The sequence below is a fragment of the Alligator sinensis genome, unplaced genomic scaffold, assembly GCF_000455745.1.
Source record: "Alligator sinensis unplaced genomic scaffold, ASM45574v1 scaffold213_1, whole genome shotgun sequence".
Classification (NCBI taxonomy): Eukaryota; Metazoa; Chordata; order Crocodylia; family Alligatoridae; genus Alligator; species Alligator sinensis.
This window is the reverse complement of record NW_005842019.1, coordinates 51,483-79,057: the sequence shown is the minus strand read 5'-3', so window position 1 is coordinate 79,057 and position 27,575 is coordinate 51,483. Positions and strand designations below refer to the sequence as shown.

General features: G+C 42.2%; 1 protein-coding gene across 1 annotated transcript in view; it reads right to left on the bottom strand.

Annotated features, from left to right (window-relative positions):
- The window catches only part of LOC112550039 (thiamin pyrophosphokinase 1-like), a gene marked incomplete at its 5' end in the record, with an annotated part of 126,571 nt that extends 101,003 nt beyond the window's left edge, over positions 1-25,568 (bottom strand). Inside the window, one exon of the mRNA XM_025202323.1 lies at positions 25,457-25,568. Coding sequence (XP_025058108.1) covers positions 25,457-25,568 — 112 coding nt within the window. The remainder of the gene's footprint in view (positions 1-25,456) is intronic.
- Positions 25,569-27,575: the final 2,007 nt, after the last annotated feature.

Here is a 27,575-nt window from a genome sequence, read left to right as displayed (position 1 = left end):
TATATATATATATATATATATATATATGGCATTGTGTGCATGATATATGAATTAGTGATCTGTGTCTAACTTTTGTGGTGTATAGTGTATGTGCTTGAATTGGTGATAGGTATGCATGTGCCCAGGCTGGTTTGGATGTGTATGTGCCTGAGCTGGTAGTGTGTGTGTGTGTGTGTGTGTGTCTAATTGATTTGTGTGTTTGTATATGTGCAATAGTGTCACACCCTTCTGTCTAACAGTGCAATATTGAGATCCTGAGAGTTGGCCTGACCCCACAGGGCTACACTAACAAGGGTAGTGGAGTCTAATGCCTGAACCAGGTTCATCATGGAAGCTTGGTCAGTTTATGAAAAGGATTATGCAACATGCTTCTTTGTGATGGCAGGGGACTGGCCTCAATGATCCTAGAAGTCCTGGCAGCCCTACTCTCCCATCTCTCATATCTAGAATTCTGAGAACTAACACCCCAAATGAAATCACTGCAGGTACGCACTTTCAGAGGGCAGGCAAGATTCTTTGGTTAGATGTGGTATCTTTTATTATATCAACTGAGTAGCTGGAAAAAAGTTCTTTGCAAGCTTTGGGGCATAAACGCCATTCTTCAGGCATGGGGCATCTCTGCTGTTCTGATCCTTGGAGATCTCAGAACAGCAGAGCCACCCTATGCCTGAAGAAGGGTGCTTGTGCCTGAAAGCTTGCAAAGAACTTTTTTCCAGCTACTCAGTTGATATAATAAAAGATACCACATCTAACCAAAGAAGCTTGCCTGCCTATGTCCTTAGACCAACATGGCTACAGTCAAACACCTCACTTTCAGAGGCAGTCACTTCACCTCTTGGTTAGTTCACTTAAAAGTAAGGTAGTATTATACTGGCAAGCAAAGATGAAACGATCCCAAATTCACTAGACTTGAGTTACTTAGGGGATTGAGACAAATTTTATTCTAAGTTACATCTACACAACTTCATTAAGTTCAGTGGCGGTGCACAGGTGTAAGATAGCAAACATCTGCTTTGAAGGCAGCGTATGATTTGTTTTTAAATCTCGTTACGTATATGTTTAAAATAATAAGCAAACACAAAAGATATACAACCAATTACACAGTCCTGCTTTATTTTTTTTTCCAGATGAAAATGGAAAGGTAGTCTTGTTAGTAGGACATGGGGTTGGCAGTTAGGATTCCCAAGTTCTTCACAAAGAGGAACCTGGGTGTTTTGACCACACACAAGACAATTTCCTTGTGCCTCAGTTTCCTCAAGGCAGAATGAGCATACAGTATTTTTCCTGTCACACTGTTGTTGCCAGATTAACATGAATATTAACATTTGTAAAGTGCTTATACAGATTGCTGGATGATGGCAGGTGCTATGTAAATGCAATAAATTATTTCCTTATTTTCTTCCACTTCCTCCTCTGCAGAGACGCAGTAAGGAAGGAACTTGTCATTCTCCCTTTTATTAGTGAATGCAGCTGGGAGCTGAATATACTGGTGACTCCAACTGACTGATTTGCTAGTGTTTATGCAAGTCGGCAGCAAGGATCACTAAATCAGAGCATAAACAAATCTTAGGCTAAATGTGCAGATGAAAACTTAGCACACAATAAAAACTGCATGTTCCTGCAATTAGTATTCAGTGGGTAAAGATCCCAATTTTTATTTCCCAGTTTAATTTCCAAATAATTTCAGTGGTAAAGCATAACAGCAGACTGCACAGGGAAAAAATACTGAAATGGTTATTTTCCCCAAATTTAGAAACCATCTGTTTTGAAGTTTTGTTTGGCTAAGCAAATTACGGGATTCACAGACCATCAAAGTACTTAAATACACACAAAAACCCTTTTCTCTGTCTCCAAAGAAGAATGTCTTTAGATGAGCTGTTTTGCATAACGTCCAATTTATCCCTTTTCAATTCACTCTGGCATCTGCATTGCTGGCCTTGGTGTAACAATAGTATCAGGGGCGCTCACAAAGGTTAATGCACACACTAGACTGGCAGTACTTTGATATGTAAGCAAACAGGACTACCATTTCACTTGCTTCTGAAAGGTCAACAAAACAGAACCTAATAGCACAAAAGCAGCATGTAAGAGGTATGCAGGCAAGTTTTCTTTTCTGTTCTACAATGCTACAGTTACAGTGAGAGACAAGTTTCAGGCCTACAGAGAAACTGATGTAGTAGTATACTAGAAAGCAGAAGTTGCTAGTAATTTGGGGAATTTTCTTTGGCAATATTCTGATTATTAAAATTTTCCAGTGAATAGTTCATTCAAAATGAAAAGTTACCTTGTAATTTATTTGTATACAGTTATTTTTGTCCTGCTCAAAACAGAGTCAATGTTCCATGTACAGTGATTATTAAGGCAGAAGGCAGGGAAGGCATAAGCTTTTCATAGGCGACTAATCCATTCATAGCATCTGATAAAATAAGCTATCACGAAAGTTTATATTTTTGTAAATGAGGCATTTTATAAGGTGTCACACTGCCCTGCCTGTTACCCCTCTCTGCTCAGTGATTATTCAACACTTTGGCAAATGACAGGTAGTGAATTAAACAGAAAGATCTTTATTACATGAATGATCCTTATTACATGAACCCATCATCAAAACTGCCCTTCTCAAGAATGTCATGCTTACCTTTTTATTCCATCAGCTTATACTTACTGAACCATAGTTGGTGTTGCCTAAGTGCTTCTTATAATAGAGATTATACTATAATAAAGCTCTAAACATTTCTTACAAATCTCACCATTCATTACGCCTTAGTTTCCAAGAAGGAGCATAGAACAGTCGACAGTTAGGAAGGGAAGCAGCATAAAACAACCTACCGAAGTCATGGTGGAAGTGCGTTGCACAGAGCCTCCTTTAATCTTGCTTGTTTTGCCATGTGCGGGCCCCCCCATTGGCCAAGGGCCCCTAATTGCCCCACTACTTGGTGCTAATTGGCTGAGAGGCAAAAACTGCAGTCTTAAATATGCTGTGGTTTTTGCCTCCTGGCCTATCAGCAGCAAGTGGTGGGGCCACTGGGGCCCCTCAGCCAATTTGGGAGAGATGGGGGAGGTGGCAGCAAAACAAGCAAGATTAAAGGAGCCACTGCACAGTGCACTTCTGCCACAATTTCAGTAGGTCTCTAAACATGACAGATCAGAAGAGAGAGATGAGGAAGCTGGTTTCCCTTCTTTCTTCACCCTTTGAGGCAAGGATTTCTTAGGGTGATATTTTTATTGGACCAACTATGTAGATGGGATAAAGTTAGACAAGCTTTCAAATGCAAGACATTCTTTGTCAGGTCTTACTCTTTGAATAACCTCCCCCAGGATATACAATTAGCTGAAATTCTGCTGAGCTCCAATTCCCAATAGAATTGGGACAATTCTAAAACAATAGGAAGAGTATTTTCAAACCCCTTCCTGCCAGTCCTACTGCCCCACTTCTCTTGCATCCAATGCCTGAGACTTCAAGCTCCTTGGTACCATATTCACTGACATCAGTGGAGACAACTAATCATTTATTCAAGGACTATCCCAGTGTATATCCCACAGCTATAATGCAGACCCTAATGCTGTTTAAAAGTTATGGTTTGAATTCAAAATGTGGTACATCAGCCTGTTGCCTACAGGCTCCATCCTTGCTGGGAAAGAAACTGTTTACAACAGTATATAATGATAAACATATAAAGCCATCATCAATCATTCATCAGTTACAATTACCATTTGCATCCATTTATCTAATCACAGTCTGCAGTAACTGTCGTATTTAAGCAGTTCAAAACCACTTTAAAGATGGAAACGTTGAGGATAACTGCAACATAATTATCTTAACATTCTGTAGCACTCTGTTAACTCATATTTCTGTCCCTTTTCAGGTTTAATGTAAATTAAATAAAAAAGGAGTTATTATATACCTACACCCTCACTCACCTCGGCGCTTGCTGTGCTGCTGCTGCTATCTACCCGATGAACTGCAGAGCAGCGTGATAAATTCCATTTAACATGCAGCTTTGATAATCTAAGACACTCAGACCACTAATTCATCTTTGTTGGCACTATTAATATTCCAGATTTCCATGCTGCATCTAACACTCAGCATTTAGAAAAAAAATGAAGACAACCTGCCATAAAAATACTTCTCAGCTTTCTTAGAACACAGAACTCACCCTCAGCCCTTCTGATTCAACCTCCCGTCCCAACTACAGTGGTGTAACATGCGGGATGCACAATACCAAATTCTGGCAAGTGAAATCGTCAAGGTCTGCCATCTTGGAATCCTGAAACACCAAAACAGGAGCACAGGAAAATGAGGGAGGGCTCATTTTCTGGAGACTTACTTTTTTTTGCTAGCTTATAAAAAGGCTTCTTGCTCTATCAAGTAAATAGCGGAACTCTGGAAGTGAGGTGGTTCCATTTACATCTTTTCAAAATAAGTGGCCTTGGGGTGATATTTAGTCTTCTGTATCAAACCTTGGTATCAACATTTGTGTGAAGAACTTCACTAGGATTTGTAGGGATGAAAATTGACTACCTAAAGAATTGTTGACCATGCTGTACTGTTTCCCTATTCTGCACTACTACTGCACACGCTATGGACTAGAAACGCAACTACTAACTCATCCATATATTTTTTACTTACTGCAATGCTGAATAGCAATAGGAGAACTCTGTTTATCAACCTGGCTCTTTATTAAGAGAACTAGTTATCGAGATGCGACAATTACAACTGGCAGACAAGGTTCTTTGGGTAAACCTTATATCTTTCATTAGACCAACTCAAATAGTTGGAAACATTTTTCTTTGCAAGCTTTCAGGTACAAATAACCTTCATCAGGCTCTGCAGTTGGTCTGTGCTCTTCCTGGATGGAATTAATAGTAAAGAAGCCAGAGTCTAGTATTACAACTAGCATTTATGGCATGTGAACACAGACAAGATTTCTGTGCCACTTACAAGCTCTTCTCTATCCCTTCCCCCCGCTCTCCCCTCCTCACATTCCCTTCATATCCCATTAGGGTTGCTGTAATATCCTTATACAAACAAGACCTGCATAATCCAGGTCTTAAGCTAAGAAGGCCCTTGTGCGAGTCCTTCATCTGTTGACAATCAGATACCTCATTAAAACTGGTAGGTATGCTAACTTGCTTTCATTGAGACTAAACAGTAAGAGCACTTAAACTCCTATTACAAAGTGATAGCTGAAAGTAGTAGAAGCTGCCATCCAAGGCCTTAGAAAGAATTAATCTAGGGAAAATAAGAGGGGTCTGCCTTCTTTGTAGAGAAAAAAAGTCACCTTGCACAGAAAACTGAAACAAGTATACAATACTCAGTATACTGAAGTGAATATTGGACTTTTGTTCTAATTCACTGCAATATTTGTTCTAATTCACTGCAAATATATTTTTTCTAATTCAATGCACTATCTTTGTGTGCACTGAAAAACACACTTCATCAATGTATTCTAATTTGGCATTTATTGGCTCTAGGTAGGTGTGAGATACTTTTCTGGTTCTGCAGGTACAGTACATATAGTGATCACAACAGTCATAAGCACTGTGACAAAAATGACAGAGATGATACGAAGAACTTGCAGACTGCACAGCCTATTCTGTAGATGGCACTGCATGTTAAACAATGATTTTCTCTTGCTGACTACTCTACGCTACTGTGAGAAATGTACTAAATACAGCTTCTAACATAATCCAAAATGCACTATTACTTAAAATCAGGGACCATTCCATAGTAGCAACCTTTAAACATAACTCTGGACAGCATCTCTGATTTGTAGTGTGTTTATTATCACTGTTAATTAGCCAGTTATTAATTGACACTGCCTAAAGGCCAGCCAGGAATGGGAAGCCATTAGCTTATGTAATGCACAAACACAGAGAAGAGGGTTTTGGCCCCAAAGAGATTAAATTTTCAAACAAGACAAGGGTAAAGCAAGCCTTATAAAGTACCAGCACAGCAAACAATGTATGGCATCAAATACATTAGGGTGCCTGTAGACATGCCTATTGTGACGCATTGTAATTACAGTGCATTGGAGCAGGCTTGATTAATCGAATCTGCTGGAGCATGCTAATTACGCTCACATTTAACATGCAGCTTTGATAATGCATGCTCCAGCAACCTCAGCATCTTGTATATTCAGCGCCCCCATGCTTCAAAATGGCTGGAGGGGTACTTTAACTAAAGCTTGTCGAATGAGGTTTAAGGTGCCCCCGCCGCCATTTTGAAGCACAGGATGCTGAATACACAAGACAATGTGGGTACTTTAATTACTACAGCTCCTGAGAGCCGCTTTAATTAAAGTGCCCTCCCTGCAATCCCCAGAGCACATGTGAAGACACCCTTAGATTCCTAACACTGGATCACTTGTGGGTAATATTTCCTTCCTTAACCAGCAGGTGGTGCTGTGTAGAACACTTCCTAAATATAGACAAATTATTTAAGATCACTTCCATTTTTAGCAAACTAAGTATTTAATAAACAAGTACTCCCATTGGCTTTTGTGACCAGCAGGAAAGCCTTGGGCATCACCAAGTTAGTAGTATAAGTCAGAAAATAGTAGCATGAAACAGCTGGGAAACTGGGAGCAAAGAAGCAGCTGATTTTCCTATAGACATAGATAGACATTAGGGCTGGAAGGGAGCTCGGAAGATCATGAAGTCCAGCCCCCTGCCCCAGGGGTAGGAAGTCAGCAGGGATCATAGGATCCCAGCAAGGATGAGATGGATGTGGCAGGTGCTGCCTGTGCCCGTGCAGCTATAGGTTGATCTAGTTTTTTAAGGCAACTTTAATGGGGTGGGGTTTATGCTTCTGATATTAATTCAAAGGACAAGCTAACATCTGGCACTCCTTTCCCATGAAAAACTGTCAGTGAAGTCAATGTCATTTCAGCCTAAGTAAGAGGTATAGGAATAGGACTTACAGGAAAGGTCTCAAAACCATACATGCGGGAGCAAAGGAAGTCTTAAGCATGATAAGAATATTCTACAGTTGTATTAATTTAAACAGTTAATACACAGGGTATCAGTAGATGGCACCAAAGAATATGTAGCATATTTGTTAAGTCTTGAAGAACCAAAGAAACTTCTTATTTTGCACTACCAATAACTTCTTCCAGCAACTCTATCCATCCGCTTGTAACAAAACAAGGAGGAAAGCAGACTTCACAAGAATTGCTGTTCTCTTGTGTTTTTGGAGTTAGGTCTTGGCAGACCTTTTGGCACTGCATATGGTACTATTATGATAAACTGACATTTCATTTTAGTTGCCATTATAAATACCATTTTACTTTTATTAGTTTAGCATAATCAAGACTGACCATGTATTTCTGCAGTGGCTAGTTTGTGCTGAGGTCACCATTTCATAGAGTCTGCTCAGTACAATTTATGGTGAGAACATTTTTGCAGCTGTTCTGTCCCTTCCATAATGAGTACATTTTACTCTGCAGACTGTTCTTTGGGTGGCACAAAGAGATCAAACCCTAGTTAAAAGTTTTATCATCAAATATGAAAATATCTATCTTGGTCATTTTTAGGTCAAAGGAGTGTGAAAATTGAACATTAGATAAAGCCATTTCAAATTTACTGCGAGTCATGCTTTATTTCAGGAGTGCTATATTCTCTTACAACTCTGCCAGCTGGGATTCTAGCTACTGTATTTTCTCGATTCTAAGGAGAGACTTCCCTCCACAATTCAACGAGGCGGGGAGGGGGGTGGAGGGGGGTGGCGGGGAGAGGAAATCAAGCCTCGTCTTGGAATCAAGTATGACTTACCTGAAATCAGATGCAGAGGAGATGGCAAGGTAAGTGAAAGTGAGGACGCAGCACGGCCAGGCACCTAGCACATGGCCAGGCAGCAGAGGGTGACCGGGCTTGTGCGAGCCAGGCACCCTCCCCTCAGCATTCAGGGTTCCTGGCCAGCTGGCTCTGGATCAGTCTGAGCTGTTGCCAGGACAAGTGAGTTGCTTGAGCATTTGCTGACCAGAAACCCTACATGCAGCTCAAAATGACCCAGCAGAAGGTGGCCAGGAACTGTTCCCGCAGCATGTGGGGTTTCTGGCCAGTGCGTGCTAAGTTGCTCTGAACAGCTGCTCTAGCAGTGGATGCTGGAACAACTCTGCCCACAACAAGGGACCTGGCCAGGCTGCCAGCATGTGCTGAGTTGCTCTTGCACCCACCACTTGGGCAGCAGCTCAGAGCAACTCAGCACATGCTGGCCAGGAACCTGCATGCTGCTGGGACAGTTTCTTGCTGGTACCTGCCGGGTCATTTCCAGGTGCATGCAATAAGCCTGGCCAGCGCATGCTGAGTTACCTTAGCACCCACCAGCCAGGCAGCAGCTGTGAGTGACCTGAGCGCCTGCCTGCCAGGCACCTAGCACACTGTGGGGAAGGGCTGGAGGGACTCTACAAAGGCTGGCCAGCCAGGCACCCTGCATGATGCAGGGAGGGACCTGACTGCAGTGACAAGGGACACGGCACATGGTGAGGGACCCAATGCACAGCAAGGTTCTGGGCAGCAGTAGGGAGGGATCCAGCATGCTGTGAGACTCCCAGCAGTGGCAGAAAGGATTCAGCACGTGGCAAGCTCTCAGCAGTGGTGGCGAGGGACATAGCAGCAGCAGTGAGGGACCCAGCACACACATGCCAATGAGGTATCCAGCATGCAGTGAGGAACCCAACAGAGGTGACGTGGGACCCAGTATGCATATGCCAATGAGGGATCCAGCCTGTGCCTGCCAATGAGGGAGCTAGCACACAGTGAGGCTCCAGGCAGTGGTGGTAAGGAAACCAATGTATGATAAGGCACCTAACAGTGGAGAGGCGAGTGACAGCAAAGCACCCAGTGGCTGAGACAGGTGGCAGGGGAGCTCTTGGCAGGGTAGCAGTGAAAGCAGCAGATTACAGGGGCTGATCACCACTGGCTGGCCAAAGTTAAAAATCATAGGAACCCATGGTAAAGTCTATGGGGTGAGCAGCGGCAGGGAAACCATAACAGATCAGGTAGAAAAATAGAGGAAGTAGCAGTAAAAATGTGAGGATACTGAAACAAATGAGGTCCAGCTATGATACAAGCCTTAAAGTGAATGTTATAAATTGTGGTGAAAAACAGTGATTGTGAGGCAGGCAGGAAGTATGTTATCAAAGCAAATGTGTGTCAATGGAGACAAGTAAAAGGAAAACATGAGAATGCTAAATCCACATGGAAATCACTCAGAGGTCCGAGACAAAATTGCTTTCCTGAAACTGATAAGCAAGATCTCAAGTATGTTCAAGAAAAGAGAAAGGAGGGAATGCTAATCATCTTCTTTGGCTCAAGACATTAGAAATAGCGAAGGAATTAAGCATTCCTGTCAAAAATTTGAAGTCAGTAGTGGGTGGTGTAGCTGGATGATGTGATATAGTGGCTTAGCCCTGAGATGAAGAACTTCAATTGCAAAAAAGTTACCCTCAGACTTCATTGAAAAACTTGCTGAATTCCAGAGATACATTATTGGGCTATGCAAAACTCAAGATCACCTGCTGGGCCAGACAGGTAATGCTGATGAGACCTTAGTCTATTTTGACACACTGAGCAACATCACCATCCATAGGAAAGGCTCAAGATCCATAATTATGAAAAATACAGGACATGAAAAGTCACGGATTATAGTGATGTTAGCAGCACTGGCAGATGGGAGAAAATTGCCACCCTATGTGATTTTGAAACTTGAAACTGCTAAAGGAAAAGTTGCAACCAGGAATACTGGTTAGGTGTCATGAACAAGGATGGATGTCAAGTGAACTGAGGAATGACTGGTTAGATGTGTGGAATGGAGACCTGGGGCACTCCTAAAGAAAAGAGGAATGTTAGTGTTAAATTCATTCAAAGGGCATTTGCCACCAGATGTATGGCCTCAGCACTCAGACTCTTGTCAGGAAACCATGCACATGGGAAGATGAGGGAGAAGATGAGAAAAATGGAGAGAGTGAAGAGTGAGGATGCATATGAAAGTGACCAGTCCTAAATTGTAGGATCTAAGAAAGGAGTAGCACTCACCAGGTTCTAAACAGAAACTAATATAGATTAAGTAAATACTTGAATTGAATTGAAGTTGATGTTGAATTTATGACTTACTGCTATTGCTATAGTTTTTGTCTGTTAAGGGTTGGAAGAGCATTTGCCCATTGAGCCTACCAAGATGTGGCCACATTTTTGTTCTGAAGTTCAAAAGCAGACTCAGGAGGAACTCATGTAAATTGTTACAGGTAATCAACAAAACAAACACGTCAAGATTTAAAGTTTCATCTTGCCAACCAGCAGAGGGAGCTTTAGAGCGGTAGAGGGAAGAGCTATTCAATTGGACTGCTCTAAACTCAAGCTAATACTAACACTGTTTACCACTTTGAGGGCATGTCTACACATGTCGCTATGAAAACATTGTTACTGCACCATAGGCACGGCACATGGTTATTTTTAGCAGTTGCTTCACCATAGTGGTGCGCTATACCGGGGGAGTGTATCTCTATGGTGACATAGTTGCTGGTCACATGTAGATGCCTGTGGACAGACAGTACGTTGCCGTAGTGCATTGCTACACACTGAGAAGCAATGCATTTCCAAAACCAGTCACCTTAATTTTACATGCACCCTGAGAAACCTAAGTGTAATCTAAAACAAGGCCCTGAACATGTTCTGTACATGGTGTGCAAACAGACAATTTTAGATCATTCTTGAGGTTATACTCCGTGCCCCCTGAAGTCCTGCACAATTTGACTTAAAGTAACCCCTCACACAAATTCAACATTATTTACTGAGCCATCACACTAAAGTCAATGCGACCGTGCATTTGTCTAAAAAAATTGGACGCATTAGTCTTTTGGCAGAATCAAGACATCAGTTTTATAAGGCAGTGGTTTTCAACCTTTTTCCTACTAGGACGCATTTGCAAAGATCAATGGCCTATCCCAACCTACACCCCCCTGCCCCTGCCAGTGCCCGATCCCCAGTCCCCTTCCCCCCTGGGCCATGCTGGTGTTCCTCACTCCTGACCTGCAGCCCCCTACCCTCCCCAGCCATCCCAGAGGGGCCCCCAGCTGCTCCCATCCTGCTCAGGCCATAGTGTAGTGGCTGCGGTGACTCTGGATCATGTGGGTGGCGGTGGAGTGAGTTGGGCCCCTGCACGGGTTGGAGGGAGGAGAAGAGGCCTGTGGCACCCCCACCTGTCCTGGGCTGGGGCTGCTATGTCATGCTAGGCAGCCTGAACATGGTCCCTCCTGCCCCCGCAAGCAGCTTCTCCCAGCTGCCCTGCCCCTGTAAGCACAGGCACTGGCCCTAGTGCCACCAGCCCAGCCCAGCCCAGTCCAGCCCAGCAACACAGCATTCCCCTGCCCCCGTCTCCTGCTGGAAGGGACAGGCACCTTCCTGTCACCCTCTGCCCTGCCACAGCTCGCAACCCCTTGAAACATTCTTGCGACCTACTTTTGGGTTACAACCCATGTGTTGAGAAATGCTGTTCTAAAGGATACAGAGAGAGGCTAACAAGAAGTAGTGTTGGATCCAGCACTATTGAAGTTGGTGGAAAATTTGCCCATTTCCATTAAAAAAGGCAAGCCATCAAACATCTATGAGCGTCCATAAAACATCAAATATCTATAAAATACAAATATATATCAATAAAATACAAAATATTTCTGAACTATATTATGTAGAATATAAGGTGATGTGTTATGCTTGCAACGGTTTTATTGGAATGAATTTGGGGCAGATTGTAGTTACACAACTCCTAATTATATAGGTCATCCTAATAATGCACCATCTCATATACTCTGTATATGTCACATCCATTACATGGAATTAAAAATAATTGTTGTGCTTGTTGTATAATGAAAGATGAACATGGCTAAGGATTATGTATGGAGAGCAGTCAGTTGTTTTTGCCATATAACAAAAATATTAATATAGCTTTAAATCTATAGAAACATTTTAGGTTTTACGGCTGGATAAGGAAACATAAACAAAAGTATCAATATATGGAACTGATTCAAAATAAACTGTTTCAGCTGCACATCATACTGTCTAGAATATAAGAAAAAATTAATTTATTATTGTTATTAAAGAACCTGATGATTGGAAACCCACCACCAGTTTACAAAACAGTAGATCCAAAATTTTAAATAGCCATCAGCCAATTTCTGAGCTGCTGAATGCAGTAAGAAAAACCTAAGGAATATTGACTCATTCACACCTACAAATTAGCTCTTGTTTAGAAAATATAGCATATTAATAAGTGTTCAATTCAGATTTCTCAGATAAAAGCTTTCTACAATTAATGGGTTGTTTTTTTTTCCTATAAGAAATCACTGCTTTGTAGAACAAACACAACTGATTTTTTTTCTTTTTTTTTAACATGCCATATCATTCCCATTGCTTTTCCTTCAAAATCAGAGAACCTTGTTTTTGATGAGTGTTCATGTAGCTGATTAGAAAATTGTCTTACAAACAGAACCATTAAGTGGTAAGCCAATCAGTACAGATACAGTGTTGTTTGGTGGCAAAAGAATACCTTATAAAGCGATGCCCCATATTTAGGAAACCTAAATGTACAATTTGAGAACTCTTATTGGTAATCAGATTATAAATGCTATGTTCTGATTTGCAGTAGTAGAGGAATATATCATTTACTGTATATGCAGAACATACAGAAGATTGTGCATTTCCTATATGCCATTTACTCTGTCCATCTAAAGTAGCTACATACTTAAGATGCTTTGCTGGGTTTGAAAACCGTTGCTAGTTTTACCAGTACTTTCTTATGTTACATAAGGGAAATCTCTGTCAAACCAACAGAAACACGTGGTAGATATGATCACTGTTTATTGATAAATGCTTGCATGTACATGCATAAACATCCATACACCATTATATTAAACACAAAAGTCCATTAAAATAATGTCCAAAATGCAACAGTCAAGAACTCAGAAGTTAAGAAATGCCTGACGAGTCTGACTGTGTAGTTTCAATTCATGCCCTTTGTGCACATAAAGAAGGATATAGTCTTTAATTATGTGATCACAGTACCTTTAACACACCCCTACCTCATTTAGTAAACAGGATGGACAGTACTTACTCAATTAACAGGTGGCCAATATTTTGCTTTATCCACATTGTGCAATGTGAGGCCCCAAGCCCTATTTTAACAACACATTATTTAAACTCTTTTCTATAGTTCTCATCAGCAGTATCGGACTGCTTCACAAACATTACTCTCTTTGTGTGTTTTCAACAGCACTGCAAGTGCTTGGAGTGTTGCTATCTCCACTTCACAGAGCAGAGGCTAAGGCACAGAGAGATTAAAGTCAAATGTATCCACTATTTTTGGATGCTCAAAATGAGACTTCACGGGCCACAGAATACTTGGCATTGTTATGGTACTTTACATGTTCAGAGCTAAGCTTTCAGTAATTTCAATGCTCAGTCCAAGTGTCTCAAGTTCAATATTTGTAAATGAGGAACATGCATTTAGAGATTAACTAAGAACTATCTAAGTGACTTGCAAAACACTGCATATGAACACTGCAGAAAAAGGAAAAATTAACTTCTCCAGGGTAACATTTAACTGGCTAACCACAAAACTATCTCTTCTCTTCCTATAATACTTTGCCTCATTTACTCTACACATTTCAGTTTCTACAACACAACACAAGGGTTCTATAAACAATTAACTAGACAACCCTGATGCAGCCACAAAGTAGGTGTGGACCCCCCTCCCCACATCCCGAGATGAGCGGCTCACGGCTCCGTCCACCACTCTGCCCTGGTTGTGCAGGGCCTGCCCCTGCTCCCCTCCCTACCTGAGCTGCTGCAGCCGCCAGTGCTGCCTCGCGCTTGGGGGGGGCACATCCTCCACATCTGTGCATGGTGGACTGGGCTTTGTGCCCTGAGTCCCACTGCACGTGCCCCTCGGGCCTCTGCCCCTTCCTTCCCCCACTGACTGACCTGCTGGGCTGTAGGGGGGGAGGGGGAGGGGGCAGGGTGTGCATGCGCAGTCCAGGATCAACTTCAAGAGGCTCTGGGATCTACCAGTCAATCCTGATTGACCGGCTGGTGACCACTGTCATAGATGATAATCATGTGTTTTATAATGCAGTCCTTAATTACAAAGGAGCCAAATTAAGGCTGCCCAGGAAACTTATTTATTGGCATTTCCTAGTTTTGAAAATCTAGTGATTTCCAAAACCAGCCACCTTAATTTTAGTAATCTTAATTTTGAATATTTCCTAGGATTATTTAAAAAGGACAAACTGAAAAACAAGCACCACACTGTGTCGTCATGTTGATATCCATAGGTGGTATCAACAGGGATGGAATCTTAAGGTCCTCTGTACAGATCTCTGTCATTGGAGATGATAGAGTAATGGACAGCAATGGTATGTTGTTACCTCTATGTAAATCAGGCAATTATTTGGGCTGGAGGGCCCGTTAGTGAGTTTTGGTGAGCTGTTGCGGGCCAATAGGAGGGTGGTGCTCACCTGGCCTGGTACAGTGAGAGACGGGAGGTCAATTGATCTTTTCTGGCCTGGTCCCATCTGTCCCGTGCCCACCGCTAGGGGTGCTGGTCAGAGCAGCCAGGTGGAGAATAGCACTGGGGAGTGCGATGGGTGGGTGGACTGGGGCTGGGATCGTGGGGCAGTGACAGTGCAGGGCTGGGACCTAGGGCAGAGCTGTGAACTGCACCCTGCATGTCCCTGCCCATGGAACTGGTGCTTGTCACAGGAATGTGTGGGGAGCGGATCATGGCTGTGTCCCAGGCTTCAGCCCCATGCTGTCACTGCCTCGTGATTTTGACCCCAGCCCAGGCTACCCATCCTCTCCCAGATACTGCTCCTTGCCTGCTCATGGCCCCATCCCATCACCCAGCTGAGCATGCCGTGCCCACAGGGTTCCTGGGCCGATTTCCATGGAGATCCCACCTTCCCACCTTTGTCCAGTACCCCTGGCAGCAGGTGCAGGGCAGATGTGCTGGGATGTCTGGGCAGGAGACACTTGGCACTTCACAGCTATTCATAACAGCAGTGCAACAGACAGACTGGAATCTTGGTTCTGGAGGGGAGCATGTCCCTTTTCACCTACCTTACTCCCAATCCCTTCTGTCCATATCTCCTACAGCCCAACTTCATGCCTGTCCTGTCTTTCTATTCCACTCACCTCACCTCACTTCACTCCATTTCTCATCTCACTTTACTCACCTTGCATATGTCTTTCCTTCAACTTTTATTTTTCCTCCTCTCCCTCAAATGGTATGTATTTCCAGGAGCAGACAATGACAGCTTATATGTGCATTAGTGTTCCAAAAATCCATATTTTCTCATTCACAATGAACCAACAGATTTCCCTAGTGGTCTATAATTGGAATGGAGGCAGAAAACAGATCATTCTAAATCACTCCCATTTTAGTCAGAATATAAGAAGGGGTGTTACTGATTGATCTTAAAGGCAAAGACCTTATCTTTCTTCTTGTGTGTATGTGTGTTGTACAAAAGCCAAGATAACTAATAGTGTTCAGCAGAATTCCACCCCATACTGTGGAGTGAAGGAAAATCCCTCCCTTCCTCTTCTACAGAAATATCTAAGGACTGATGACATAAACCAGGAGAGAAGATTCCTCTAAGGCACGCTGTTGAGGTGAACTTCTTAATTATATCCCGAATGACCAGAACTCCAGCGTCTCTTTTACTGCTTTATCAACACACATTGGTCCCAAGATGCCACTGTCTGGAAACTCTAGCAACTGGCAGGATGTGGGGAATAGCTACATCAAGATATACAAAATGGAAAGCTGATGGAGTTGGGGGATGGGATGACAACACAAGAGAGATAGAGAGGAAAAAAAAAAGAAGTATCCAAAGAAGAATAAATGGCATCTTAACACTTAGAACAAAGAGCTGATGAGAAAAGAGCGAGTCTTCTTAGCAGCACAGTACTGGGGTGAAGAAAAGAATGAGCCATATTGAAAATAAAGAAAATGAAAACTTATATTTGCACATAAAACATCATTCGATTGTAACTGTACAGGATTCCTGGCTAATACCTAGCTATGTAGACAAGCAAAGTAAACAAAAAAAAAAGTAAGAGAGGATAACAGTGTCATAACCAAATGAGTTGAGTGCCCCTGTCACAATAGAACTGCCCTGAATAACCGCAGTTACTTTCAAATTTGGTACGTTCTGCCTCATTAGCTATTCCCACCTGGCAGTCTGTTATTGGCTACTCTAAACGTATAAAAATCCGTGCAGCTTCCGCCCAAGTCAGAGGGCTCTGAGCACGTGGTAGAGTACGGAGAACTTTGCCACGTGGCAGAGAAAAGCTGGCGGACTGATCACCTTCCAACATCTCCCCGTCACCGTCTGTTCCCGATGTATCCTTCATCCTGCATGATCGTTACTGTCTACAAACTCGCCGGCTCGTTTTGTTGCCAGTTACCTGTAACTATGCAAGCAACTCGTTACCTGTAACTACGTAAGCAACCTTACCACCTGCGTCGCGGCCATCAACGGCGTAAGTAAAGTTAAAGTAAAAGTTATTTTTCAACCAATACGCTGTGTCCCGCCTCTCCATCCACCAGCCCGCCTGACGGCCGAGTAATCAGCGATCCTCCTCAAGTCGGCTTCGGCCATCTGAGACAAACAGTATTAAATAAGTTAATATGAGCTAACAAATCCTGTTTTTAAGGTAGGGAAACTTCAACCACAGATGATGGATTTGTCCTTCTTTTGATCCTTGCCCTTTTATGATTGTAAGGAGAACACTGGGAACTGGCAATAAGTCACCACATGCCTCAGAGATCTTCTTTTGTTTTTGGAAATCGCTCAGCAACATGACATCTCACATTTATTATGGTTGATTCGGGCATTTAAATATGAAAACAATTAAAGTATATTTGCAAGGGATATGACAAATGAGCATTTGCACACTGGCCAATTTTTCATTGATTTGCATTCAAGAGCACTGTTATATTGCAGCTTTGCTTCCACAGTTGTCTAAAAGAGTTGATTTCCCAATATTCACATGGGCAGGTTGACTGATGAGATTGCCTTTAGTATAAACTCAAGAGTCTTTCCCTTGGACATAGTCTGCTTTCATTTGCTCTGGTGCAGCTATATAGTAGCTAGGAAGTATTTGGAATTACTCTAGAATTACATTCTGGAATTACTCTAGAACTACATTCTGGAATTACTCTAGAACAAAGAAAAGCAGAATCTGATTCTCTGGGTGCGTCTACACGTGAAATGAACCCCCTTGGTCTGACCTAGCTCAATGTGCTGCAGAGGGGCTGGCTGGGGCACAAGGGTGCTCAAGTGCGGGGTAGCTGGCAGGCAGCCCCTGCTCTGAAGCACCCTCATGTCCCAGCCAGCCCCACCAGCATCTACACTTGCACTGCTGCACAGTAAAGAACTTCACTGCAGGATAGTACTTGTTTTTGCAAGTACTAACCTGAAGTGGAGTTAGTTTCTTGTGGCCTAATAGGAGCACACATGTAGATACTGAGACTTTACTGAGGAGCTTATTAGGCAGCTGTGCTGTAAATGGCTCATGTAGACGTGCCCTCTGTCTACTTCTGCATCCAATTCTCTTGATTGACTTTTTTATTATTCTTAGCAACTTTTTGTATTAATACTGAAGCAATTTTATTACATTTAATTGCTTAATGCACCTACAAGAAAGGATGCAGTCAGTATCAGAAATAGGACTGGAGCTGGACAGTTCTTTGTACCATCTCTTAAGCTCATACCACTAGACCAGATTTAGACCTCTAAGCTAGATTTAGACCACAGGGCTCCTTGTGGGCTGGACCGGATCCACCATTAGTGGTGGGGCAAGTGGCAGTGGTGGGGTGGGTGGTTAATGAATCTGGCACTCATGTCCTCCTCCTACCCTCCTCTGAAACACATCCCCAACAGAGCTCTGTACCCTGGATTTTAGCACCAGGCCCTGGCTCTAAATTCCCAGCCCCTCCAGGAGCCCTGCAGGACGTATCTTTGTTGCCCCTGTCCCAGATCAGATTTCTATCTAGAAAAGGAAGAGTGAGGAGACAGAGATAAACTCAAGGGAAAGAACCACATTTCACATTGTTACACTGCCCACACCAGTACCTAAAATAATGAGCTTTGTAACAGTGGAAGACAGCAGTGTGACTATCACTGCCAAACTACTTCCACCTGGGTTTACTTTAAAGTTATATTCCCAAACTACATCACAGTGACACACTGCTTGCTTAGAGAAGAGTTGGAACCAAATTTCTTCTCCTGGAATCCAGACATTCACTGAAATCTGAGAAAGGCCAGATCTTTCTTTTGACTGGTTTAGCCTCAAACCCTGGTCCAGAGCTTTGGGGAAAGACAGGGTTCAAATGATGCCAGTTGAGCACAACTACACATTTTAAAACTTGGAGCTCCTAAACCCTGAGCTCAAGGCAGTATTAAGTAATGTCCCTGCTGTCATCCTACTGATTTGCACTTTCTCAGCGTGGCCACTCTTGGAACATCTGCCTTGCATATTCTAGCAGGCCTCCCCTTGTAATAATTGATCACCCCCTGTAAGGACAGAGAGGAAAATGCTCACAGCAACTGCAGCAGCAATACTGATTCTATTTCCTTATGCTAAACAGAATTTCAGAAACATAGGAAACCTAGAAAAAAAGACAAACCACTGCCCTGAAACAGCTCTACAAATGCATCCCAGTACAGGAAATGGAAAGACTACTATTAAAAAAATAAAATAAAATAGAAGGGGACTGGATGGCCTATGACACTGGCAGTTGGCTGTGAAGCCTTTGGTTTACTGGTCACTGGTTAAGATACAGCTAAGCCTGGAAGTTCTTCCCTCTACCAGGTGCTGGCGGCAGTAGAAAGAGACTTTTGATTCCTAGTAGACTTTTTCTCAAAATTACAAACGCTCAATGAAGAGTTATCAATTACCTAACGGGTGTATAGCTACATTTGCCTTCCCTAAATGGAAGCCGGCACACCAGTTGGGGCAGGGTGGGGAAGCTTGCATTGCTAATGAGCATCCTGCCCCTAATTTGGGATAAACAGCCTATCAGTCTCAATGGGTATTAATTTAACACATTTCCTGAGCAATAAACCCATAAACATAATTGCTTTAAGATTCCCAATCAGGAGCTCAGATGACATCTAAAAATAAACACACTGAGAATTATTTTCTTCCTCATTCTCCTTTCTCTTTTGAGGTCAAGGTTCTTCACTTTCCCTTCAAGACTTAACAAAGGACATGTCTTTCAACTATCCCTCTCAGCACATCTGCAGGCCAAACAAGACAAATGAAAAACACACACAACAGAGATAAAAAACTATGGAAAAATGTTTGTTTTTTTCCAATGATATAAACATTTCTAGAAAGATTTGGGACTGTCTTGCTACTAATGGAGTTAGCAACAAAACTTCCATTGACTATTACTTCCTCTTTTTCCTGTTACTCTAACTGTTTTTTTCTAAAGAAACAACAGTGGCTCTCTGTTGGATGGTAACAAGTTTGCAGCACTTTAACTCCCACTCTGAAAAGACAAATGAAACTTATCTGAAGAACATATATATATGCGCACACACAGAACCATATCCACATACTTGCATGTATAACACAAGTGTTAATAGATTTCCATATGATATGAAAGGCCAAAAAAATGAAGAGAAGTAGTTAGCCATGTCAGTCTTAAGTCAGGCAGAAGGCAGCATAGAAATGAACTTTATAGACTAACTAAATCAGAGATACATAAGCTTTTGTGACTGTGAGCTCACTTTATCAGATGCTGTGAATAGAGTCATAGCTTACTATTTGCTAGTAAAATAAATTTGCATGGAAAAAAAAGTTTTAATCTTCCATTACCCTGCAGCTAAGTTCCTTTGTCAATAGCAGGACTGAAGCTTTCTTTATTTTTACTTAAGCTCCATGAGGGGACCACAGAGGATCTAATGAAGAACAGTGGATAACACTTGCATTATAGGATTTTTTTAAAGCATGAAGCTGTTATCTGCAAGCAGCCAGGTGAATTAAATCAGAGAAAACATTATCTAATTTCTCTACTGCATATCAGATATTACTGGAGGAAAGATCTATATCCCACTAGGAATAGGAAAAGGATATGTTAATATTGTGATCCTGAATGTGTTCTGTACAATAGCAATGATAGCTAAACAATGTTCTCCTAATCAATTTTCCCATTTCTTCTCCTGATTTGTTGGCGCCTAAGGTGGGAACTAAAATAAATATATCCCCTATTTTTACTCAGTTCTAATAAATAACTGCTTATATGGTGCGTTTATAAATGAATTGATTTCTGTGGTATAATAGATGTAATCAAGACATCAGCTACACTTGCTTCACTGTTGAAAGGACAGTGTGTAGATATTGGTTGTATTTAATTTAGCCACAGAAGGGAGAAGTTCAGTAGCATCCCTTCAACCCCAGCATGGGCTTGATCTAAGGTATTTATTTATCCTCGTCTTTTCCCATTCAGTGTGTACAATGTCACATGACAGCATCTGTAGGTTAGATGCAAATAACATTTGCCTACCACCTTGATTTGACACATTTTAATTAGCAGAAGAATATATACAGTACATGCTTAACCTGCTTTTGTGGTTCAAGGGAAGAATCCTTGTCTGCCATACAGAAGACCTGGGTTCAATTCCTGGATGTAAATATAACTACAGCTATTGAGGCACCGAACATGGTCTGGCCTTTGGATTCTATCTCAATGTTCTATAGCAGGGATGGAAGATCTGTGCAGCCTCCACTCTTCCATACTTCTGCCAAGGCATACTTGTCAAAGGTCACAGAATAATAGAAAATTAGGGTTGAATGTGAACTCAGAAGGTCACCTAGTCCAACCACCTGCTCAAAGCAGGACCATCCCCAAGTACATCAACCCAGCTAAGGCTTTGTCTAGCCAGGTCTTAAAAACCTCCAAGGGTGGAGACTCCACCACCTCTCTAGGTAACCCATTCCAGTGCTTCACTACCCTCTTGGTGAGAAAGTTTTTCCTAATATCTAATCTAAACGTCCCTTGCTGCAACTTAAGACCATTGCTCCTTGTTCTGTCATCTGCTACCACTGAGAACAGTGGTTTGTAACCACCCTTCACGTAGTTAAACACTGCTATCAAATCCCCTCTCAGTCTTCTCTTCTGCAAATTAAATAAGCTCAGTTCCCTCAGCCTCTCCTCACAAGTCATGTGCTCCAGCCTCCTCACCATTTTGGCTGTTCAATTTGTCAATGTCCTTTCTGTAGTAGGGGGCCCAAAACTGGACACAGTACTCCAGGTCTGGCCTCACCAGTGCAGAATAGATGGGAATAATTACTTCTCTTGATCTGCTGGCACCACTTCTATGCAGTATGCCCAGTGTGCAGTTAGCTTTCTTGGCAACAAGGGCACACTGTTGACTCATATTCAGCTTATTGTCCACTGTAACCCCCAGGTCATTTTCTGCAGAGGTGCTGCTTAGCTAGTCAGTTCCCAAGTTGTAGCAGTTCACAGGATTTTTCCATCCTAAATGCAGGACTTTGCACTTGTCCTTTTTGAACCTCACGAGATTTATTTTGGCCAAATCCTCCAATTTGTCTAGGTCTCTCCCTGAATCCTAGCCTACCCTCCAGGGAATCTACTATAACTACTACTCCTCCTTCCTTGGTGTCATTCACAAATTTGCTGAGGGTGCACTCCATCCCACCTTCCAGATTGTTAATGAAGATACTGAACAAAATATTGAAAAGGACTGATCCCTGGGGCACTCTGCTTCATACTGGCTGTCATCTAGACCTTGAGCCATTGTTCATTACCCACTGAGCCTGACAATCCAGCCAGCTTTCTATCCACCTTACAGTCCATTCATCCAACCTGTTTTTCCTTCGTTTGCTTGCAAGAATGCTGTGGGAGACTGTATCAAAAGAACTGCTAAAGTCAAGGTATATCATGTCCACTGCTTTCCCTGCATCCAGTAACCTGGTAACTTCTCACACATACACCATGATCCAGAAGGATTGAGAATTGCCTACTACTAATATACAAACAGTGTATTTAATTCATACAGAAGGCTCTAAGTCAGGGGTGTGCAAAATGCAGCCCCACTGGCCCATTCTATCCAGCTCGCAGGGTCCCTAAAAAATGTAGAAAATTAATATTTATCTGCCCCTGGCTGCCTGTCATGCAGCCCTTGATGGCTTGCCAAAACTCAGTAAGTGGCCCTCTGCCCGAAATAACTGCCCGCCCCTGCTCTAAGTATACTATGATATGAGAAAGTTAGAATTAAAAAAAGGCTTAAAAGTTTGTAAATGAGTATCTGTATTATGATACATGTCACAGAATGGATCAGGTTTGCTCTCGCAGATAGATGCTCAGAGTTGTCTAGATATAGCATCATGTTTTCCAAATTATTCATTTAAAGGTCTCAAGTATAATTAAATCTTGCATGGTTCAGAAATTATGTTTTCAACTCAAGCTTTTCAAGTCATTTTCTACTAATTCTTAACAAATGGAGGAAAAGGCCTGTTGAGTCTCATTTAGCTTGAACAATGTCATTTCCTTCAGCATTTCCATAGTCAAGGTTGGCTTACAGCAGAAATGTTTTATCTACTCAGGTTTGGTGCACGATAGTCGCGGGAGGGGTTTCCTCACTATTCCATGCACAACCAAGCACGCAAACCTTTCTGCCATATGCAGCCTATCAACACAAATGCTGACATGCAATTCACACTTCACAGCAAAGTGATCCTATTCCTTTGTGCTCAAAGTAGCCCTCTGTGCCTGTGTTGCACTTTGCGGGGATGCTGCCATTTTTAAAAGAGGTGTAAAAAGCAGAATCCATGAAGACATCGATTAAAAGCTTGTCACATACCTCCGGCAGTTTTCAACAAAATCAGCATTTGAATCTCAAGCTTGTTTACAAATAAATACATAAAAGTATGCTATTGTGACTTATTTAAAGGATGTAACTGTGTTTTATCAATATGTGCAAAATATTCTCATCCAAAATTTAAACAAGCAATTAAAGGCCAAGTTCAGTCACTTCCTTCCACTTCCAGGCTGTATTGACTTGTAGTCTCAACCAACTTGTAGAATCCCTTGAGAGTCTCAGCCTGTTTTGTGTTTACACCACAGGGATGAAGAAGTTGTGGTATAAATAATGGAACTATGTAGATTTGTGAAAAACATTTATAGTAAGACTGACACTAACTCAGGGCAAATTAAATGCAAGGTGAGCTTTACTCAGAAAAGTAACAAAAGAAGCCATCTGTGGGTTTTCCTCTTAAAAAAAGAAAGGAACAAAGGCTAGAGGAACCCAGATGCTGTTGCAATATTAATTTAAACATTACATGTAGGAAGCTCACTTTCATGCCTACTGCCTCCCTGCACAAAGAAATAAGCAACTGCACAAAACAGAGTTTAAAAAAGCCCAAACTTTATCTTTACTCCCCTCCCTGCAATACAGTGCTTATCATCATGGTGTTCTGGTGTTACGCTATGCTAAATACAGCAACTGTTGTTGTCAAACTTTAAATACATAATCGATTTTCAGGTCAGAGCCAGATATTAGTGGATCTGTTAACATTCGTTGCTCTTAAAAACCTTCTCCACTCCTTTCAAACCAAAGGCTAGTCAAATAACCCCTCAAATATCCCCATAAAAACTGAAAACTTTGGCCACAAGGCCAAGATGAGTTTTAAATCCAGATTATTTTATACAGGACATGTCTGATGGGTCCTACTCAATGACTGGTTCGAAGACAAATTCTCACAAGGCTGACAGATAATTAATAAACTTTCTCGGTTTAGCATATTTTACACAGCTCATACTACATTTTTTTCATGAGAGATTAGAACTTTGGAAGCAACGGAGAAGTCTGCAAAATACACCCTGGGCATGGATGAATGTACCTTTTCCACTTTAACAGGGGGGTGGAAGCTGCCAATTAGGCAAGCATGTCAGCTGTTGTGAATGCAACTGATCTAGACTGTATCAGTATTTTAATAGTGGTTTAAGGCTACACCTAACTAGCTAACCCTGTTTTCCCTCTCCCCTTTTATGAGCAGAAACAGAACTCATTTCACAGAGGAGGGTGAAGGTTTAATAGGACCTTCACCACACTGTATCTACCACTGTGAATACATACTTTCAATTATCTTTCAAATGAAAAGACATCACTGATCCTTCATAAGGTACATCCAATCCTCACATGCTAGGTTAGTAAAATCAGAGAGCATCCTTGCACCAGCCAGATAACTCTGCATTCCCGATTTTTGCTTCTGGAACGTTTCTTTCATTCTTTATTTAATACTGAATGTGAAGCCCAATTACCCATGAACCACGCTGCTGCTCCCTCACTTTTCAACTTTACCTGCCCAAATCCTCAGTGGAGCTTGAGGCTATCCAGACCCTGAAAGTGATGCAGGCCATTCAAGACTGTTTTGGTCAAATTTAGCAAGGATTACAAGCTTAAAAGAAAGATTTAAAGCAGAAAAAAACTGGATAGAAGGCAGGTGGCAGCAGCCAGGCTCATTAGGGCTCAGCAGAGTGGCTGGCCCTCAGTATCTGCCCAGAAGGCAGAGGAAGGGCATTCCAGCGTAATCTAGTTCCCTGATGCTGCAGTCTAATCCAGACTGGGTGAAGAGGAAAGACACACAGGGGCCTGTTTTCATGGATCACACTGGAAGGTTACAACCTGATGGCTGGCATGGTATGTATCATATCCTGTGAGCTACTGCTCTCAAATTTCTCTCCTCCTCATAGATCTTAACAGCTCTTCACCTAAAGAGATTCACTTAATCTTTTAGAGTAAATACATGTTGCCGCACTCAATAAATACACATTGCCTAACCTCTATTTTTCTGTCAAAAAAGAAATCCTGGTCTTTTTCTCTTCAAACAAACAGTCCCATTCTGGAGTAAATGCACTTTTCCATTTTAAATAAGAAAAAAAAAGAGATATATTCATCCAGAGTTGACAAATAGACTATAATATGCCAAGCAGTTCAGGGGAAGTGAGGTAGCTTTAATAATCTGTATCACATTATTATTTTCTGTCATAACTTTATGGCATATAACTGGGAGTTCAGGCACTTGCAACTTCACCTCCCTGAAGAGCAATGTATCAAGATGGTAATGTATCATGACCTCAACAAATGTTCTATTTAAACAGCACTATGATTCCCAAATGGAAAACACATTTCTGCCTGTGATAGCTTGAGCTTAAATATAATTCATGTATTGCCTTTTCTGACTATATTGCTGGAAAAAAAAGCTGTTTGGCTAAAATTTAGTATCCTGAACATACTTTCTAACATGCAGGGCTAGGTTTTGATATCAGGTAGGTCAGTGTAAATCTGAAGCAACACCAAAGGAGTTATTCCTGCTTCGGAAGGGTGCTACAGAGCAGTCAGATGCATTAACAAACAGACATCTTACTTACTGAGATTCCACTTGAGGCCAGTCGTGGTTATGTTGTCACAAGTGTTTCCAATAGGAATGAGGCCACACCATTCACCTTCCAGTCCTGTGTTTACGTGCAGTTTGTGCTTCCCCTATTAAATAAAGCAGGATTTTGTTAGTCCAGTGCTTTTCAGAACTTTGATACCTGGGGCACACTTTCTTTTCTGGAATAAAAAGGGTGGCATACTTCACTCCTACACCCAAAAATGCATGTGTGTGTGTGAATGTTTTCTGAATTCCACAGCACTCCAGTTGAAAATCACTGAGGTAGATCTAAATTCAGGAAAAATATGGGTGGGGGGAGGAGGGGACGTGAGGCTAAAAAACCTGAAAATCACTGATCTAGTTGATGCCACTTAGGGCAGTATGGGAGGAATGGAGGGGATGACCTGGGCTGCAAAGCATGGCTCCAATAGTGTGTCCAGCTGCAGCACAGTGAGCTGCTGGGAGCATGGGGGAGGGATGGCACAGGCTGCCTGGGGTGGGAGAAGGCAGTAGCTGTGGTAGCAATCCCTAGAGGAGCAGCCACGAGCACTGCTGGAGTAGGTGTGGCAGACACAAGGTGCTGGATGGGGGAGAACATTTACCTCCTTAGAATCACAGAAAAGGAGGGTTGGAAGGGACCTCAGGAGGTCATCTAGTCCAACCCCCTGCTTAGAGCAGGCCCATCCCCAATGAGATCATCATGGCCAAGGCTTTGTCTAGCCAGGTCTTAAAAACCTCCATGGATGGAGCTTCCACCACCTCTCTGGGTGACCTGTTCCAGTGTTTTACTACCCTCCTAATAAGAAAATTCTTCCTGATATCTAACCTAAACTTTCCTTGCTGCAACTTGAGACCGTTGCTCCTTGTTCTGCCATCTGCCACCACTGAGAACAGTCTAGCTCCATCCTCTTTAGACCCACCCTTCAGGTAGTTGAAGACTGCTATTAAATTCCTCCTGAGTCTTTGCTTCTTCAGACTAAATAAACCCAGTTCCCTCAGCTTCTCCTCACAAGTCATGTGCCCCAGCTTCTTAACCATGTTCACTGCCCTCCGCTGGATGCTCTCCAATTTGTCCACATCCTTTCTGTAGTGAGGGGCCCAAAACTGGATGTGGCCTCACCAGTGCCAAATAGAGGGGAATAATCTATCCTCTCAATCTGCTGGCCACATTCCTACTAAGGCAGCCCAGTATGCCGTTCGCCTTCTTGCAACAAGGGCATGCTCTTGGCTTACATTCAGCTTACTTTCCACTGTAACCTCCAGGTCCTTTTTTGCAGAGCTGCTGCCTAACCAGTCAGTCCCAGTCTGTACTGGTGCATGGGATTGTTCTTGCAGCATTTAGTATGGCATAGGACACCCTTTGGTAATCACTGCGCTTGGTTAGTATTAACCAAGAACCAGAAGCATTTATAATAACAAACTTGTAAACTAAATTGGAACATATCCGAATTTGAGAGGGCTGATCTAATTTTCTTCAACTTCAGAAATAATTGGTTTTGGGATTTCAGGTCACTCCATCACACAGAGACCAGTCATCAGCTACAGATCCGCATGCCAACAGTTTCAAAGTGTGGGAATGTTTGGATCTGGGGTTATGGTTTAGTCTCATCTCTAACCTCAGTCAAATGTGTACTATGCCAGAGAACATTCAAAGTTTGGTTGTGTTTTCCTCCAAAATGGAAAAGGATTGCTGAGCTACTGAATTTGTCCTTAAAATACTGTATATAAACAGACAAATGTTTAAACACAGACATGGAACACTCTAAAAGCAAAAGCTACCAAACCTCACCTAATTTAGGGTTTATTAAAACTTTGGTGACGTTTATAAAATGCCATGTACTTTCCATTATGGAAGCACCTGCAGAAAGCACCTATATATGTCTAACAGGACACTGTTATAAAATCTAAGAAAGGATGACATCCTTATTAAAGACATTTAACAGGTAATCCTAAATATTTCTATACCATGACCAGAATTCACTTAAATACAATGACTAAAAAGTATAGAAAATTTCCTATTACCCATTATCCATTGTAGAACTTTTCTTCTACAAGAGTTTCATAGATTCATAGAGTGTTACGGGCGGGAAGGGACCTTGCAGATTATCTGGTCC